The sequence below is a fragment of the Juglans microcarpa x Juglans regia genome, chromosome 2S (assembly GCF_004785595.1).
Source record: "Juglans microcarpa x Juglans regia isolate MS1-56 chromosome 2S, Jm3101_v1.0, whole genome shotgun sequence".
Classification (NCBI taxonomy): Eukaryota; Viridiplantae; Streptophyta; class Magnoliopsida; order Fagales; family Juglandaceae; genus Juglans; species Juglans microcarpa x Juglans regia.
Window position 1 is genome coordinate 15914121 of NC_054597.1, and position 18293 is coordinate 15932413.

General features: G+C 33.7%; 1 protein-coding gene across 1 annotated transcript; it reads right to left on the reverse strand.

Annotated features, from left to right (window-relative positions):
- Positions 1-13777: 13777 nt before the first annotated feature.
- LOC121251791 (trans-resveratrol di-O-methyltransferase-like) lies at positions 13778-16215 on the reverse strand. Its single transcript, XM_041151141.1, has 2 exons — positions 15380-16215; positions 13778-14353 (listed from the first exon to the last, which is right to left on the reverse strand). The coding sequence occupies exons 1-2, from the start codon at positions 16172-16174 to the stop codon at positions 14048-14050; spliced, it is 1101 nt and encodes a 366-aa protein (XP_041007075.1). The 5' UTR covers positions 16175-16215; the 3' UTR covers positions 13778-14047.
- Between the last annotated feature and the right edge of the window lie 2078 nt (positions 16216-18293).

Below are 18293 nucleotides of genomic sequence, written 5' to 3' on the forward strand. Positions count from 1 at the left end.
CATAGATAGTGCACTTTTTATACCTATGAGTCAGGATTTCAATGCCTTGCTTAAAATATTTAGAGATGTTGAGTATGCACCCTAGAATTATTTATATGTCTCTCTCTGTGTGCATTTTTTTCTGCCAAGTATAATGTTCTATGACTTCTTTTAAATGATGTTGTTTGCTTCATAGATATAAGTTTATCTATTGGATCAGGCCTTCTTGAGTGGTGGATCTCCTATCATATGTTGGAACAGAAAGTTTGTAAGTCCTCAGTGCTTATCATTGTGGAGAGTGGAGAATAGCATAGTTTTGAAGATTGTGAAAGGTCAGTGGTAGACTTTAAGGCTTCGTTTGGAAAGTAAACCCATCTCAACTCATCTTAACTCATTATTACAACTTTTTCAAATCCCAATACAAAATATAATAAACAATTCAACTTTTTCAAGTCCCAAAATAATAATAATAATAATAAATAATATTATAACAATATTTTATTATCTCAACTCAACTCAACTCAACTCAACTCAGTTTAACATCCAAACGCACTCTAAGTCATTCTTTCTCAGCACACCCCCTTCATCTATTTCAACCTTTAAGGATTTTCTAGATCTTTGTCCTCTTGTTAGTTAGGTGTTTCTCTAGTATATTTCCTGTGTACTAGAGTAACATGCTTTTTCATTGAATAAAACTTTATTCAATAAAAGGATAGTATAAGCTTTTTGATTGAATAAAACTTTATCTTATAAAAACATGAGTTCTGTTGGGCTGTTATTTTGGGCAGCAACTTGAAGCCACATGTAGGACTGTTGGGCTGTTATTTTCTTATATGCTTGTGATCATGTGATTCTCTTACAATATTTTTTTATATTTTGATATTATTATATTATATATATGGGATTTTTATAGATTGTACATATGAGATTTTTATTTACATATGAGATAATGCACAAATATGTACATATGAGATCATTATATTTTGCTCGATTGTTGGATTGTGAAAATGAAAATGAATATGATTGTTTGAGGTTATTGAAGATTATGAGAATAAAATAAAAAATTATTTTAAGAAATATAAATAATAAAAAATAGTAATATTTTTTTATTATAGAGAATGTGATAGCTAATCCAATGTAGATTTTAAGTGTTAAGTGATTAGCTAAAAGTTAAAAAGTTACATATTCTTCAAATTTTGAATATTGGAATGACCAATCCAATGCCAATGCTCTAATAACAATATCTCAGTTTATAAAAGCAGAATGATATATAGAACCTCAAGTTTACTGCTTATTTGAAAAATACAGCAAAAAGTTGTTAGGCAAGAAAAGAAGTCATTTTACAGCTGTAAGAACCAGAATTAACAAGCTTGGAACCAGTTCAACGTCTTGAATATATATAAAGATATATATATATATATATTTATATTTATTATAGATCGGGACACATGCTTAGATTTAGATTATTAGTTGTAGAAGGTTTAACCATGAGTTATCACCAAAAAATGAAAAGGCATTTTCCTTTAAAATGAATACCCTGCTTAACTAATGAATTTCCTACTGAAATTGATGTCCATATACCATGATCATAAAAGTGTTGTTTGAAAGCAGTGGAGACCTAAATTAAGTTCCAAGTTAATTGTTTGTAAATTTGCACTGGAGTTTTTGTTAGTGTTGAGAATACACTTCTTTCATGAGTAGCTGAGAAAATACTGAGGGGCTATTTAATGAATACCCTGTTTAACTAATGAGTCATGTCGGATTCCCTTTCAACATATTTTTTTGATCTCAGATATATATGGAGTCAAGATATTTAAAAGTAAAAAGTTCAAGTATCAACACGTATTAAAACCATCTTCTTTTTCATCTTTATGAATTCTAACATCAACAATGAAGATCATTACTGTTTTAAAAATAGTAAAGGTTAAGACTAAAGAGGAGTTTTAAAAGTGTACAGAAACATTACATTTTATAGAATTTTATTTTTTCGTTGTTTGGGTAGGTGCAAGTTTAGAAAGACTACATAAAGGTTGTTCATAATTTTTAAGTTCCAAGTTTAAAAAGAATTTTCCTAAATTATACTGCACCGAGTATAATTTGTAATGATACCGTACTCTTTTTTTACAGCTCTTTATCAGTTCTATATATACCCTTACTCTTAAAAATATTTGAAGTTATTATTAACTGACTTGCTCCCCCATTGAAATGAATGAAACTGCTGCCCAGTTTTAGATCAAAAAATGGAAGAAAGCAATACAATATCCTCTCCCTCTATGGAAGTACCATCTTGGGATGGGTATGGTAGGCTCACAAAAATCACAAATTACTTGCATCAGTCATACACATGCATAACTTGTGCTGAAGAACTTGTTCTTATTTTTGTGTCATTTTTCCTTGATTATCTGAACTTATACACAATATGTCACAAAATCATGGAATTAACTTGTTCTTTACACTTCTTTAATTTTCACAACTTGGTATGATGAATGTTTCTAGAACAATATAGGACCTTAAATGCGATTGTCCAACTTCAAGTTAGTTGTATCTAGGATAGGGACATTAAGAATGTTAGAATTTGAGCATATTTTAATGTCAATACCCACCTTTTTGTCACATTTGGAATCATCTTCTTAAACAAATCCATGACTTGGTATCATATTCTAATATAATCATGGAATTTTTCTCCTTATCAAATGAGGGCTTTTATGGCATCGATGTTTAGATGGACAAGACGTGGATGCATATTGAAGATAGATTTGGGTCCAACGAATATGCACTAGGGGTTAACCACTTTATTACTATGGCTCGGGCCCATGCACTTGGAGGCAATGACATTAGGTGTCCGTGTCGCAGATGTTGCAATATGTTCTTCCGGTCAATAAATGTGGTCGAGGATCATTTGTTTATTATAGGGATTGACCCTTCTTATCAGACCTAGATATTCCACGGTGAAGATGATAATTTCACCCTCAGTTCCTCAGATGATGATCAATCTACGAGCTTTTCAGTGACTATATTGATGATATGGATGACATGGATGACATGGTGCACGACAAGCGGGCTGGGGTGAATATGGATCATTCTCAAGTTCCTATTGATGGGGAGACAGAAGGTTCTTCTACGGGGAAAAAAAATTGGGCTGAATTGTTAGAAGATGCACGACATCCCCTTTATCCATCATGTGTGAACTTTTCGAAGCTATCATTTATCGTAAAGTTGCTTCATATCAAGACAGTTGGTGGTTGGAGTGTAAAATCATTCCACATGGTTATCAAGCTCTTGAAAGCTACATTTCCTGATGCTCTTCTCCCAAATTCATATAATGATCCACGTCGGTTGGAAGGTGGACTTGGGTTTACTTACACTAAGATAGACGCATGCTTGAACAATTGTGTATTGTTTTGGAAATAACATTCTAACAAAGATAAATGCCCTCATTGCAACACTCCCAGGTGGGTTTCAAGCACTAATAAGCATAAGATAGTACCACAAAAAGTCCTGAGGTATTTTCCTTTGAAGCCAAGGTTGCAAAGACTATTTGTTTCCAAGAAAATTGCTGATGCAATGAGATGGCATGCAAATGAACGAGTCAGTGATGCTAATGTCATGAGGCACCCTGCAGATTCGAAGGTATGGAAAGATTTTGATGCACAACATACAAGGTTCGCACTTGATTCTCGTAATGTTAGGCTTGGTTTAGCGAGTGATGGGTTTAACCCTTTTAACAATATGAGTAAACCCCATAGCATATGGCCGGTGATACTCGTACCTTATAACTTGCCCCCTTGGTCAGCATGAAAGATCCATACCACATGCTAACCTTGTTAATTCCTGGTCCAAAAGCACCTGGTAATGATATCGATGTCTACTTGTGTCCTTCGATTGACGAATTGAAAGAGTTGTGGGAAAATGGTGTTGATACATACGATGCGTCCGAAAAGAGCTGGTTTCGCTTACATGCAGCACTGCTTTGGACCATCAATGACTTCCCAGCCTATGCTAATCTCTCTGGCTGGAGCACAAAGGGAAACATGGCATGTCCTACATGCAATGTTGATACAAATTCATTGTGGTTGGCATATGGGCAAAAGCATTGTTACATGGGTCATTGTCGGTGGTTGTTGCCAGGGCATAGGTGGAGATCTTTAAAGGCTAATTTCAACGGTAAGCCAGACCATCAAGGGGTACCTACACATTTGTCAGGACAAGCTATACTTGAACAATTGGCTGAGTTAAGAAATGTACAGTTTGGTAAAGCTTCAAAGAAGAGGAAACGCACAACAACTGAATTGAATTGGACCAAAAAAACTATATTTTTTGAGCTTCCTTATTGGTCATCATTGGAATTGAGACATAATCTAGACGTCATGCATATCAAGAAGAATATTTGCGATAGCATCTTAAGAACTTTGATGAATATTGATGGAAAAACCAAGGACACAGCCAACACACGTAGGGATTTGGCCAACCTTGGCATAAGGAAAGAATTACATTTACAACAAGATGGTGACCGTTATTCCATGAGGATGGCATGTTACATGTTAAATAACCATGAGAAAAGGTCTTTCTGTGAGTGGTTATCAAATGTTAAGTTCCCCGATGGATTCGCCTCAAATATTGCTCGATGTGTTAATGTTAGTGAAGCCAAGATCCTAGGCATGAAAAGTCATGATTGTCATATTTTCATGCAAAGATTGCTCCCAGTTGTGATTGGTGGATATTTTACAGCTGAAGTTTGACAAGCATTGACCGAGTTAAGTACTTTCTTCAAAGAACTTTGTGCACGAACATTAAAGATTGATGTCCTCCATCGGCTACAAACTGACATCTCCATTATTCATTGTAAGTTGGAAATGATATTCCCACCTGCCTTCTTTGACATAATGATGCATCTCACCATTCATTTACCACGAGAGTCATTGCTTGGTAGACCGGTGCAATATATGTGGATGTATCCTTTTGAGAGGTATCTAAGAAAGTTCAAGCGTTATGTTAAAAATAAAGCTCGTCCGGAAGGCTCAATTGCAGAGGCCTATATTCATGTTGAGTGCCTTACATTTTGCTCGATGTATCTCCATGAGATTGAGACAACATTTATTCGACCAGAACGAAATATTGATGTCGTTCAAGACCATGGAGCAGGAATGTTATCTATTTTCTCACAAAAGGTTTGTCCGCTTGGATCGCCCTCTTTTGAAAGAATAGATGAAACACTTTTTGCAAAGGCCAGGTGGTATGTGCTCAACAATTGCCCTGAGATTGAACACTACCTAGAGTAAGTATTGCTTACTCTAAACTCAATCATATCATTAGAAACAATTTCATTTTCTGGAGATAGAAAAAGGTTCAATTATTTTCATTGTCTATGCATGTAGTCAACACTATAACAAGATTAAAGAAGAAGGCTCTAGCAATGTTGATCGTAGGCACCAAATTCAATTTCCCAACTGGTTCAAAATCCATGTAAGTTTGCTCATTGTTAACCTCAATACCATATATACCACTTCGATTTGATGAAAAAAATGACATTTATTGCCATTTCTAAACTAACTGATCTAACGATTGCTGCTAACAGGTCTATGAATTGCGTTCCTTGAATCCAAGTGAGGTTAGTGATGAAGTCTATGCTCTTGCTTGTGGACCAAATCCATGGGTTGGGTCATACAGTGGGTGCATTATGAATGGAATAAGGTTCCATACGAAGGACCGTGAACAACATTGACGGACTCAAAATAGTGGGATTCTTGTTAACGGAGTACATCAGTCTCATAATGTGGAGTTTTACAGTGTGTTGAAAGATATTTTGGAATTACGTTACATGGGATGGCATCTTGTGTACTTGTTTAAATGTGATTGGTGGGACATCGGTGATCATAACCGAGGCATACGTGTAGGCGACCATTTGACAAGTGTGAATAGTAATAGAACATGGTATAAGGACGAGCCTTTTGTCTTTGCCAATCAATGCTCACAAGTGTTTTACTTAAAAGATCTGAGTGTGGCAGGAAATTGGCAAGTGGTACAAAAGATAACAAATAGGAATGTATACGACATTCCATCGATGCCAACAGTTGGGGATGATGATGAGGACTCATCTGATGGTGGTACATGTCAAGATGAGGATGATATCAACCATTTCAGTCCAGTGAATCAAAATGATAGTTGGTTGGTGAATCAATTGCATAGAAAGGATGAAGAACCATATGTAGTTAATGAGTTGCCTATACCACACCGTGCATGTTCTGGTGATGCCGAACATACTTTTATTGACGATGATGGCGATAGTGACGAAGCTGATGATGATTCCATTAATGACAACTTGTTTGGAGACGAGGAAGACCTGGAATCAAATTCAGATTCAGACCCATCTGACTATTGTATGTTTCTATGATTACTTAGTCAACAAGAAGCATGGTTATTTAATTTTGAACATAGATATATTTGTTACCATTGTTGAGCTATTTTTGTACACTTATCACAAAGTGGATGGATTAATTTTGGGTTTAGAACTTGGTCTGCATATTAAGGGAAGAAAAGAGTTGGAAAAGGTTAAAGGTAATGTCCAAAATCTATAGCTTTGTACTTTACCTTGTGATTATTTTGTTAAAGACAAATTTGAGAGAGTATTAGTGATTGCTTATAGCATGGGAGTAGACTGTGTGTGGGAAATAATTTCATAACTCTGCAAATACCATAATTCTGGGCTCAAAGTAGTGTTTGCTTATATAACCATCGATAAGATTGCAGAAAAATTAAATGTAATTTTGTAGGTCATGTTGTGGTTCCATCCAATAAAAAATATGGTTGGATATGAACTATTTAAGTGTTGTTGAGACTATACCATATTGTCTGATGTTGAGAGCAGAGTTTAAAGACCTATTGTTAATACACACTGCTGATGTTACAAGATGTGTTAATGTAGCAGCTTGGCAGAAGTTGCCATATCTCAAAAGGGTTGCTGTTTGGTAGAGAGCAAGTACACCAAGCAGATTTTTCATGGCTGATTAGGCAACGACAAGGCTGCATTTTCAATGTTAAAGACAATTTGTTTTCAGTATTGTAGTGTAATGCCAAATAACAACTTTTGGTGTAGATTTGATTTTCCATATTGTAACAAGCATTTAAGTATATGAAACTGCTATTAGGAGAATGTAATGACGGTTTAGGTGGGTTTGTAAGGATAGGAACATTGATAGGTTGCTTGTCTAATGGCAAGATAGACACTTGTACGAAAGTTGGATAAGTTCTCAATTTGAGAACTTGTGCAAAACTACCTGTGGGATGAAGGGGGCACTTAAAATCCTTATGCATTGAAGATGAATATAGTAGATATTTACATGGTCTTAGAATGATGTTCATAAATGGCAATATACAATGCTTGTGAAGCGATTATGATGTTACCCATTAAAGCTAAACAATTACTATTATTCAGATGAAGCAATATCTCTCAATTGACAAAATACAAGGGAATGGTCAATTAACATCAGGTTCTATATACAATATGAGCATATATGCTTCTTATATCCTACGTCATATAGTATAGTAATTACTATACTATATGATATATATAGAAATAACTTATTTTCAATCCAACCAGAATTTCCAATGGGAATTTTTTTATTATATAATTAATTGAATTGGCACAAATTAAGTATTATAAAAATGATGAATAAAAAAAAATCGAATCAATGCACAACAAATTAATTTACTGATTTAGTTTGAGCCGAAATTGAAGTGTTAAAAAGTTGGTAGTCATTATGGTTCAGTGTGTTGAGCAGGGACTAATTTGGTCAGTAAATTATGTTGTTTACACTGTTTAGTTGCTGGTTGGCAGTAAAATGAGAGGAGAAAAAGTGGGAAACTCAAAAAGTGGCTCTGAAACCTGATGCCACATCTTGCCATAGTCTACCACACTTTGGACCATGGTTAGTGAGGCTAGTGAGGTTAAAAAAATGACTTTTTCCTACTTTGCAGAGACTGGGGTGTACAAAGCTTTTTCTGGAGGTTTAAAACTGCTCTAACTCGAGAGGAACTAAAGGCTTGGTGAGAAACTTGAAGTTGAAGCTGCTGCCTAGTTTTTTGAAACTCTTTTCCACAGAGATTCAGACTCTATTGTGAGTAAGTCATAGATTAAGTTTCTTACTATTAGACCATTTTAAGCTGTACATAAAACCAAAGTTGCATTTCATAAGAACTTCTTAGATCAAAAGCTATTTTTTTTTCTTGAACAACCAGTGATTTTAGTGCCACTGATTGTGTGTTTTTGTATACATTTTTGGTATGTAATCCCTAATATCTAAGAGGTCAGCTACACTTCCAGTAAAGCTATATTCAATGACTTGTTAACACTTACTTACAAATAGTATCACATGATTATGCTACGTTAGAGCTCACTTCTATTTTTGGTATAAGTCAAGTTATTGTTAATCACAGTTGTTTGACCTATAAGCATTATCTTTTTTATCTTTTTGTTTGAAGAGAGAAATCAGACCTCTACTGTTAAGAAATGGTTCATAGAATGAGAGGAAGGAAGAAAGTTCGTGGTGGGCATGGTAGCCATGTAGCTTCAAGTTCTGGTAGAGGCCAATCAGAAAAACAGCCTGAAGTATGCACACCCAGGGACGAGATTCCATCATTTTCAGATGAGGAAACACAAGCACCGAGTGTTGAACCAGAGGGGTCATCAATCCCCGTCAATGAGGCTGGTATGAATATGGATCCTGCAGGTAACATATCTTTACCAGATGTTTAAAGTTTCTGTAGCCAATATTGTTGTATAATAATGTAGCACTCATTTATTACATTTATGTACTGCCTAAGATTAATTTTTGGCCTTGTTTTGTAGCTCCTCTTACAAATAAAAGTGGTCGAGGACCAGCAAGATGCACAGAATTTGACAAAATTTGTAAATATGGAAAAATACATTTGGATATTAAGGATGGTCAACGAGGTGTATCCTATGAACATGCAGCACTCTTCACTCTTCACAGCACGAGTCACACATATTGTCAGACTATATGCAAATATGGCACATGCAAGCTGGAATCGTGTGGATAAGAAAGAGAAGGATGAACTAATAGATCGTGTCCGGGTAAATTTTACAGCTGTAATATTATTTTTTTAGTTAAGTGCACATTCATTTGCATACTAAAACGTTGTATAAAATGTTGTGATTAGGCTAATTTTGAATTGGATTGGACTAAAAGCAATCATCAGGAGATGGTGACAATGGCACATGCTCAAAAGTATAATGATTTCCACTACCTACTACACCGCACGTACAAAAAGTATGCAACACATGAGGAGGCTATTTTTGGTGGCACAACTTCGGTAGAGAAAAGCGTATGGGAATGTCTATGTCAGAGATGGGCGAGTGAGGAATTCAAGGTAACAAATAAGATCAATTATTTTCAGGAGTCAATTTCCAAATTTAATTAGATTGAAATCTGAAGAATTGCAGATTTTGATATATGTTCTTTTATTAGTAAATTGGGTGATTATAGACAATTTATATGAATTATAGAATCTGTCAAAGAAGAACACAAATAATAGGAGTACTCAACGGATGACTCACACAGCTGGAAGAAAGTCTTTTGTTAGGCTCATAGAGGAAAGGGTAATAATTTATTTTAATAGTAGATTATTAAAACTCAAGTTTAATAGTTAATCTCTAAGCTGTATTTTTTATTACTATGGAAAATACTGAACTAAGAAATTTGTTTTAAAGCGGGAGACAGCTCCGAACTTGGTTGCATTTTATAAAGAGGTGCATTGGTCTACAAAAAAAGTGGATTCATTTCTGAAGCTGCTGAGCATAACTATGTGAGTAAATAATTATTTAATTTACTGCATTATGACATTATTTATAACAGATTTGTGATTGATTGATACTGAAATAATTGAGTTAAATGTAGAATATGATGGTTGAAAGATTGAATGAGATGGAACCAGATGAAAACATGGATGATACAGCGAATGCCGTGTTCAAGGATGTATTAGGACATCAATCTGGATATGCGAGAGGTTTAGGCCACTTAGTAATACCAGACCCATCTCCATCATTGTTGAAGAATAGGGAGTTTCAACGTATTAACAAAGAGAATGAGAAGAACAAGGCTGAGGTGCAGGGTTAAAGACTGAACTTGATGCTTTCAAGAGAGACGTGGTTGCCATGAGGGCCCACTTTTTAGATGTTGAAAAGGACTTAAAGATTCGTATAACAGAATTGGAGTCCCAGAGTCAATCTCGTAATGAGACTGAGCTGGGAGATGCATAGACATCTTAAAAAAATATGGGGGTACCAGTTTTTTGAAATTTTGGGACAACTTTTTGATAAGTAAAATCCTTCCTTTAAGTGGATGTATGTATCCTTTTGTTGAGCAACTTGATTAATCATGATGATGTGGGGACTTGGATTGTTTTGGAAGATAGCCAAACTAGTTTGAGACTAGTTAAGGCTACCATGGTGTCTATAGTACAGTTGTAAAGGTTGAGGCATTCATTTTGATAACTTAACTTGCAGGTGAGAGGAAGACAAGCTGAACCTTGTGTAAAGGTATTCCTGATTTTTTTCTCTAACTCTCAACTTATAGTATATTTCCATCATTTGTGACTTATACTATATACGCAAATATCCTCTTTGAAAGCAAAGACTTACAAAGCCTAGATATATATACTTTTGTTAAAGTGAATACTGTAATTTGTGGTTACTATTAAGAAACACCTTGTAACATACAAATTACTAAGATTATGTTTGTGAGCATATTAACTTAAGTCCCAGCCATGGGACACAATATTATTTATTACTGAGTTTGTTGTGATTGCAAGTTATGGGTGGATTTTGAGTAACAGAATAATAAGTTGTTGTCAATGCAAACTAAATTGAATGCATATACAACATTTTAACAGATTAATTGAGTTAATGTATATATAAAAGGGTTATTTTATTTTTTGTTGTGATTACTCAAAAAAACTGTGCAGATAGTTTGGATGTTAATGACGATATTTTGAAGCTATCATTTAACAACTTGTTGTTAGGTGAAGACTTTAATCAACAGGAATAGAGTTGTTGGTTTATTATTCGTGGCAAAAGTAATATTTTGTTGTAGTGTTGGGATGATGGTTTTAAGATATTGCAAATAACCTTTTTACTTAGTTTGTTGTCAATGCAAGTCAAGGGGCAATTTTGTTACATGTAAGCATTAGGTTTATAAAATGTGTTTTTGTAATTGATACACTGTTTTTTTCTATTATTGAAGATAGCAAAATTACTTAGGGTCAATCTAACTCCCTATATGCTCTCAAGGAAAACTCAGCCAAATCTACAGGTATTATCCTATGTAGTTGTAATGTACATAGGCATATTTGGTAGAATTGTATGGACTATTTTAGACATGAAACACGTCCTATTATACATTTGTAGTTAAACAGTGGTGTGTTGCAGTAGATGATTATCAAAAAGTTTGGAATTTCCTTGTATAGGTTGATAGCCTTAACTAGTAGATGATTATAGTTTGGTATTGGTTAAAGCAGATTCATACACTAATCTTGGTAATTTGTGTTTCCAATTTTGCAGCTCAGTTATTTTCTAATAGTGATCATCACACCAGTTACAATTGGTGAATCAAGAGTTCTCGATCATTACATGGTTAGTAATGGACCAAGTCTCCATGCATTCATGCTTGAATTTATAAGAATAATGTTTCATCCAGGAAGGTGTTTCAGATTTGACTAAATTATATGTATTTGGAAACTCTTGGGTTGTATTTATGTAATCAATGGAATTCTTGTTGTCCATGTAAATGCAAGAATCTTACTGGTACATGAAACTTATGTAAGTACTATATACATGTTGGTGACTTTAACGACACCATTATAACGGCAATATATATATATATATGTATGTTGGTTGATTAATTCTTGATCTGGACTTAGGAGGATACGAGGAAGCTGCTCAATCAAAAGTAGGGAATTTTTTCACAACTTGCCGTACAGATCTCTGCAGTGAAATAATGTAAATGATCAATTGAATATTCAGAATAATTAGTGGTTGAATTGGTTAATGTTAAGCGAAGCATTTTACCCAATTAACTACAATAAAACAAACACAAAAAAGTAACTCAAATACTCCTAACCTAAAATACTCGTGACAAAAAAATTAATATTATTCATCATTTAGATGGCAAGAAATACAGTATTTTTAGTAATAAAACTGTACATGGGTAATAATTATTATTGACATTATTGGATGTTCCAAGAAATACCTTTTCTTGACCTTGTTTGCATGTAAGGAAAAAACCTTTTACTAACCAAGTAAGTACATTGCAAGAAAACAATTGTCTATTAAACTGTATAACAAATGACTTTTTTCGACAAGTGTATTTCTCGTAATAACATATTTCTAACGGAATATATATGCAGCAAGAACGTGAAGATCATGTGAATTAGTTGCAGGGTAATAACTTTATCGACGAGAAATGTTTGTCAAAAAACGTAAATTGTGACAAAATAAAATGGTATTCCTGGCAATTTTTTTTTGTCAGATATAAGTATTTCTCGCTATATATTTTAGTTATGAAAAACCTTTTCTGTTGAAAAAAATGTACAGTGTGATAATTTTTTTCTTACGAAAATTATATATTTGTCACCATCGAATACGGTCGAAAATAATTGTTATTCCGATGAAATATATGCTCGTAGCTTTAACCACTTTAGGTTGCGACGCAATTCTGAGGAGTCAACTACGACCACATTTGGCAGGTAACACTTTATTCCGGCACAAAAATGTCTTAATTGCAACGAAATCACCGGCAGGAAAAACCACTATCTGTTGTAGTGCTTATCTATATCTTATAGGGTATCACAATCTACCCTTCTTAAATTCCCTACGTCCTCGTCAGACCTATCCATTATAGGTGGCACGGCTCAAGTCTCACATTTCTTGTTGGGATAGGCTCTGATACCATTTTTAACACCCCAATGGAAGCCCAAACCACATGATCTATACTCCAAAAGGACTAGTCAATGATACAATTGGAGCCCCATTGGAACGTTATAAAGAGCAAGAAATTCTCCTTCTCTAGCAATGTGGGATCCCATACATCACCTACCCTTATCTATATCTTATATGGTATCACATCATCACCTCATGGTCAATAATTAGAATGAACTCTTTCTATACCAAATAATGTCGCCAGTGTTTCAAGAATTGTACAATGGCATAGAACTGCAAGTTGTACGTGAAGTAGTTTTTTTTTCGATCCTTATAGTAAAACATTTTTGGTAGTAAAGCATTTTTGTTGTTGCATGTAATCGTAAAAGAATGATTTGTTTTAAATAAATTACTATCTATCTTGAAACTGAAATGGATTGCAAACGAAATTCTTAATGATTTCAGCTCTTATTTGACTAAATTATGGTTAGATTTGTCTATTTGAAACTAGCTAGTATCTACTAGCATTACTATTTTTCTATACATATAAAACGTCTCAAAATACTTCCTTCTCAGAAACCTTTTCATTCCTCATGGAGCCATCCCGATCGTCCCAATATATTTAATTTTTGTTTTGTTTTTGTTCTTATATTTTTAAATCTTTTTCATGAATTTAACATTCAAACATATTTTCAAGGTGAGATCCACGAGTTTCGTACGTAAAACCCTATAAACTTCATTGAGCAGTGCTCGGGCAAGCGCCGGCCTACGAAACATTTTCCAACTTGATTTCCGCATCACTTTTTATTTTTCATTTTTTACAGCGAAACATTAGGTATCCAAGCCTGTTTCTTGAACTTGAATCAGAGAGAAAGAAAAAAAGCTTGTTTCTTGTTCTTTTCCGTTATACAATGAACATATAATGGAAAGCCGCCACCAATAAACGAAAGAAGACTCATTCTTCATTATTATATTAAGTGGGAGAAAGCAAGCCACTTTGATAGCGTACAATGCACGCAGGCATAGATGAAGGGCAAATATATATAAGACATGCAATAGTAGTACGTACTATATATATTAATAATGTATGTATCCACGACATGCAGTTTATCTCCTTGAAAGAGCTAGCTTATTAATTCAAGGATAAACTTCAATGAGAGACCTTAAACCCAATATGTGGGTTATCTTGTAGTCACTGAAACCAGCATCGAAAAACAGCTTTGCCCATTCTTTCTCGTTTCTCTCTCTTCCAGTGGCCATTACCATCATCAACATGTCAAAGAATAGTTGCGTTTCAATCGACTCCTCATCATCTTCCTTCTGGTTCTGCACTATCATTTCAATGATTATCACCTTTCCTTTCTTGTCATTGCTCGTGATTGCCTCCTTGCATCTTCCAAGTATTTTAACACATTCCTCATCGTTCCAGTCATGCAATATCCACTGCTTGTCATTTGCATTCACAATCAATTTAGTGACAAGATATGTGTTTTTATACAATTCTTCGATAAAACATTATTATTTTTTAAGACATTAATTAAGGTTTGAGCCATATTCTTAGATCCAGCCCAAGAAATAGTTCTAACTAATAGCCGGACGCAAACTCTACGACTCTATTTCATTTTTAATTTTTAAATTTGGTTCCAGTGATCAATTTAGTTAAAGCATTGCATTAAAATATTTCGCTGGTATATCATTATGGGATGAACTATATGTATATATATATATGTATACATAAACTGATAAATAATAAAATAAATATATGTACGTATATGCAAGTCACGTGTATCATGTATTTGTGTGTATATATATTGGACCGATAATTGATGATTTATAAAACAAAGAAATATTAAAAAAATTAGAAATATATATTGGTGTTAAAAGATAATATTAAAAAGACCACAAACTCGAAATGAGACAAAAAGAAAAAACAAAGAAAGAAAAATTAAAAAGTGGAAGAATTATTAAAAATAATGATATCTAAAAAATGAGAGAATCATGGGACACATTTAAAATTACAAAAAAAGCTCAAATTATATAAATACCTTTTAGATTCTAAAATTACATAAATATATGGATTTTAAATTTAAAAAAATGTCATCCAAACTCTAAAAAATTACAAATTTGACGAAATGGAATAGCGTCTGGGTTCTGGCCGAAAAATACCGAAATGACTGGAACATGCCGGAACTTAGAATGGAACGGAATGAGGGGATATAATGTATCAAGTACTACACTGGAACGAAAAATTCCGACTATAATGGCCAAAACAGAATGAAATTCAAAACTGATCTGGTATGATTACGATGCAGGGAAATGTTCTTTTTTTTAGACAATTTTTCAAAAAATATCATTTCCGTTGGAAAAATATGTATCATATATATATACGATCACTTTGCTTTGGGGATGCATTTATATGCGTGCGAGTACCTGGTTTGTTTATGCTAGCTCTATAAGCGATGCATTTACCTTAAGTAAAATTGCATCTGCAGGAGGAACTGCCTCAAACATGTCCCCTCCAATATACTTCAAGTTCTTACTCCCTTCCGAGCCAGCAACCACATGTGGGAGATCAAGCACCGTGCACTCCATACTTGGGAATGCGTCGGCAATGGCCTTGGCCACAGTTCCGGTACCGCCACCAACATCAACCAACGACTCCAATCCACCGAACACTGCGCTGCACTTGTCGATCACCACGCTCATCACCAAGCGAGCATCACTAGCCATGGCAGCATTGAAAAAATTGTTAAGCTTTGGCTCGTGGCCCCCATAATCCCAAAACATCTTTCCGTGTGCCGTGTTAAACGGGGTAAGATCTTCATTTTGGAACCATGCGGTCAGAAAATGCCAAGGCTTAGTCAAAACAGGATCGAGCATGGCAAGTAAGAAAGGAGTTACACTCAAGGGATTCTCCTTAAGAAGGAGCCTAGACACATCAGTGAGTGCATATCGTTCTTCCTCGTCATTTCCAATCATTTCTTCTGCAACAAAGAAGCCAGAGTGGATGAGAATGCGCATGAGACGAGGAATATTACGAGCTTTTGTTGGGTGGATAGGGAGTGCTACGAGGAGCTCAGAAAGAGTCATGGGCTTGGCGTGGTTGTGGATGATATCAGGTATACCAAGCTGGATTGCACATTTCAGGGACATGGAGTTTATGAAGTTGAAAATATGGTTCCATATGTGGGCTTGAGCATTAAGCAGCTCAGTAGCATGTTCTCCAGGAACCAATTTGAAGCTATGTTGTCTGAAACTACTCATTGATTTATTTATTTTTCATGCGAAGTTATGGCTCCAGATGCAACAATATTGAGCCCTATATATAGAGTGGAGACGAGCAGTGGCGGAACCAGAAAAGTTTTTAAGTGAGGGCCAATTTTTCTAACTTATGACACATATAATATGTAAAATAAAAAAAGATAAATCTTAATCTTAATTTCACGAAAAAACATAAAAATGGAACCATATAAAAAAAGTCAGATCTCAATAATTTGCTATATAAGATAAAATTCTAAAAGTACAACTTAATGACAATGTTTCATGGATATAAATTCATCCATTATTACTTTTGCAATGACATTTTAGAATTTGTTGTCTTATTTAAAAACTATCAAGTGATCTTTTAGAATCAAATAGTTCATTTTAGTATGTAAGCTAGTTTATCAAGTTTAATATAAAATCAAGATATTAATTTGATGTCACATTAAGCATATAGTACTACAATTAAGATCTCAAATAAATATTTTCTTGCTCCATAAATTTTAGGGGAAAAAAACTTCTCAATTATTTTTCCTATAGATCATCAAATTTAAATAATTTATTGAATTTTTTTTACTTTGGGTTTAATGTTAAGAAGCCTAATATATTGTATAATAAAAGATTTTGGGATACAAATTAGTAAGTTTATTATTTCTCATAAACCTAACTTTAATTTAATTTTGGAGGGACCATATCATAGAAAATAGATAATATATAAAAATTACAAAATGTAATTGGGACTATAGGAAAAAAATTGAAAAGAGATTTATATGCAGTATATATATTGAAATATTAGAAGATATTGAAGAGCATATGAGAATTATAAATTTTGTAGGGGCAACCATCAACGTAGGGGGTGGGGGGTGCCAACCATTAACGTGGCTGCTGTCACAGAGGAAAAGGATAACGTACGATCCGGAGAAATAATGGAGTCCCAAATGACCATAATATCATCAAATCACGTACAGCGTGATTCAAGTTGACAGGTCACCTACTTCTAGTATATATGCATACCTCCAGATTTGGCAAATCTTGACCTTTTTGCGTCACAAACAACACTAGAGTCGCTGCATGATTAATGAGGTGAAAGTGACCGTAAAAGAAAAGTACTCTATTTTTATTGCACCTCAAAGTTAATTTTGTATTGCAATATTTTTACATAGCGAACACATTCATATTCTTGAGGGCATACTAGCTCAATCGATTTGTTAAAATTAAAGGAATTTTTTTTTTTTGTTATGAATATAAGATAAATTTAGTTTTTAACTATTTCATTCATATAAGTTTTCACATTAAAATAGCTATTTTTTTTATTATATAATAAAATAATATAAGATAAATTTAATTTTAACTATTCACATCAAATCTCCACATTGGATTATCCATTTATTCATTATATAATAATAAGTAATTAATAATTAAAAAATATTCTTTTTTAATTATTAATTTATTTTATTTTGTCATATTTTATTAATTATTAATTTATTTTATTTTATCATATTAAAACCTAGGGTAATGTTGTAGCTTCACATTAGGGAAGAATTTTCTGACTTATTGAGAGGGAAGTGGCAGTTGTGAGAAAGAACGAAAGAGAAAAAAATGATAAAATATGGATTTGATATATTTACAGTCACCTTAAAGTTTAGAAATAATTTTGGAAGTTACTGTAGTCTGTAGCTAAATTCCAATTATTTGGAATTTAGCTAATCCAATATGAGCTGAATTTTATCCAAATAACTCTCAACATCTATTTTTTTGACATTTGGCTAATTCATTAAGACTGCTCTGAGTTCATAATGGAGGATGTAGTTGATGTAGAAAATAAGCATGAAGAAGAGTTTGTTATGTGGTTTGAACAGAGGATAGGATGCTCTCATCAAAAGAAAATAGTTTAGTTGCGGCAGTTATTTTTTACGAAAATGATTATTTCCTATCAAAATAAGTTTATTTTTATCTCAAATGGTCATTTTTGTTATAAATACTCATTTTTCATGTACGTAGTGCATGCCTCATATCTTATCATTGGGCAACCAATGATTTATTTACCCAATCTGAATTCATATTTTCATATTTTCTTTCAAAAATTATAACCCAAGCCAACCAATTTCCATTTCTAAACCAA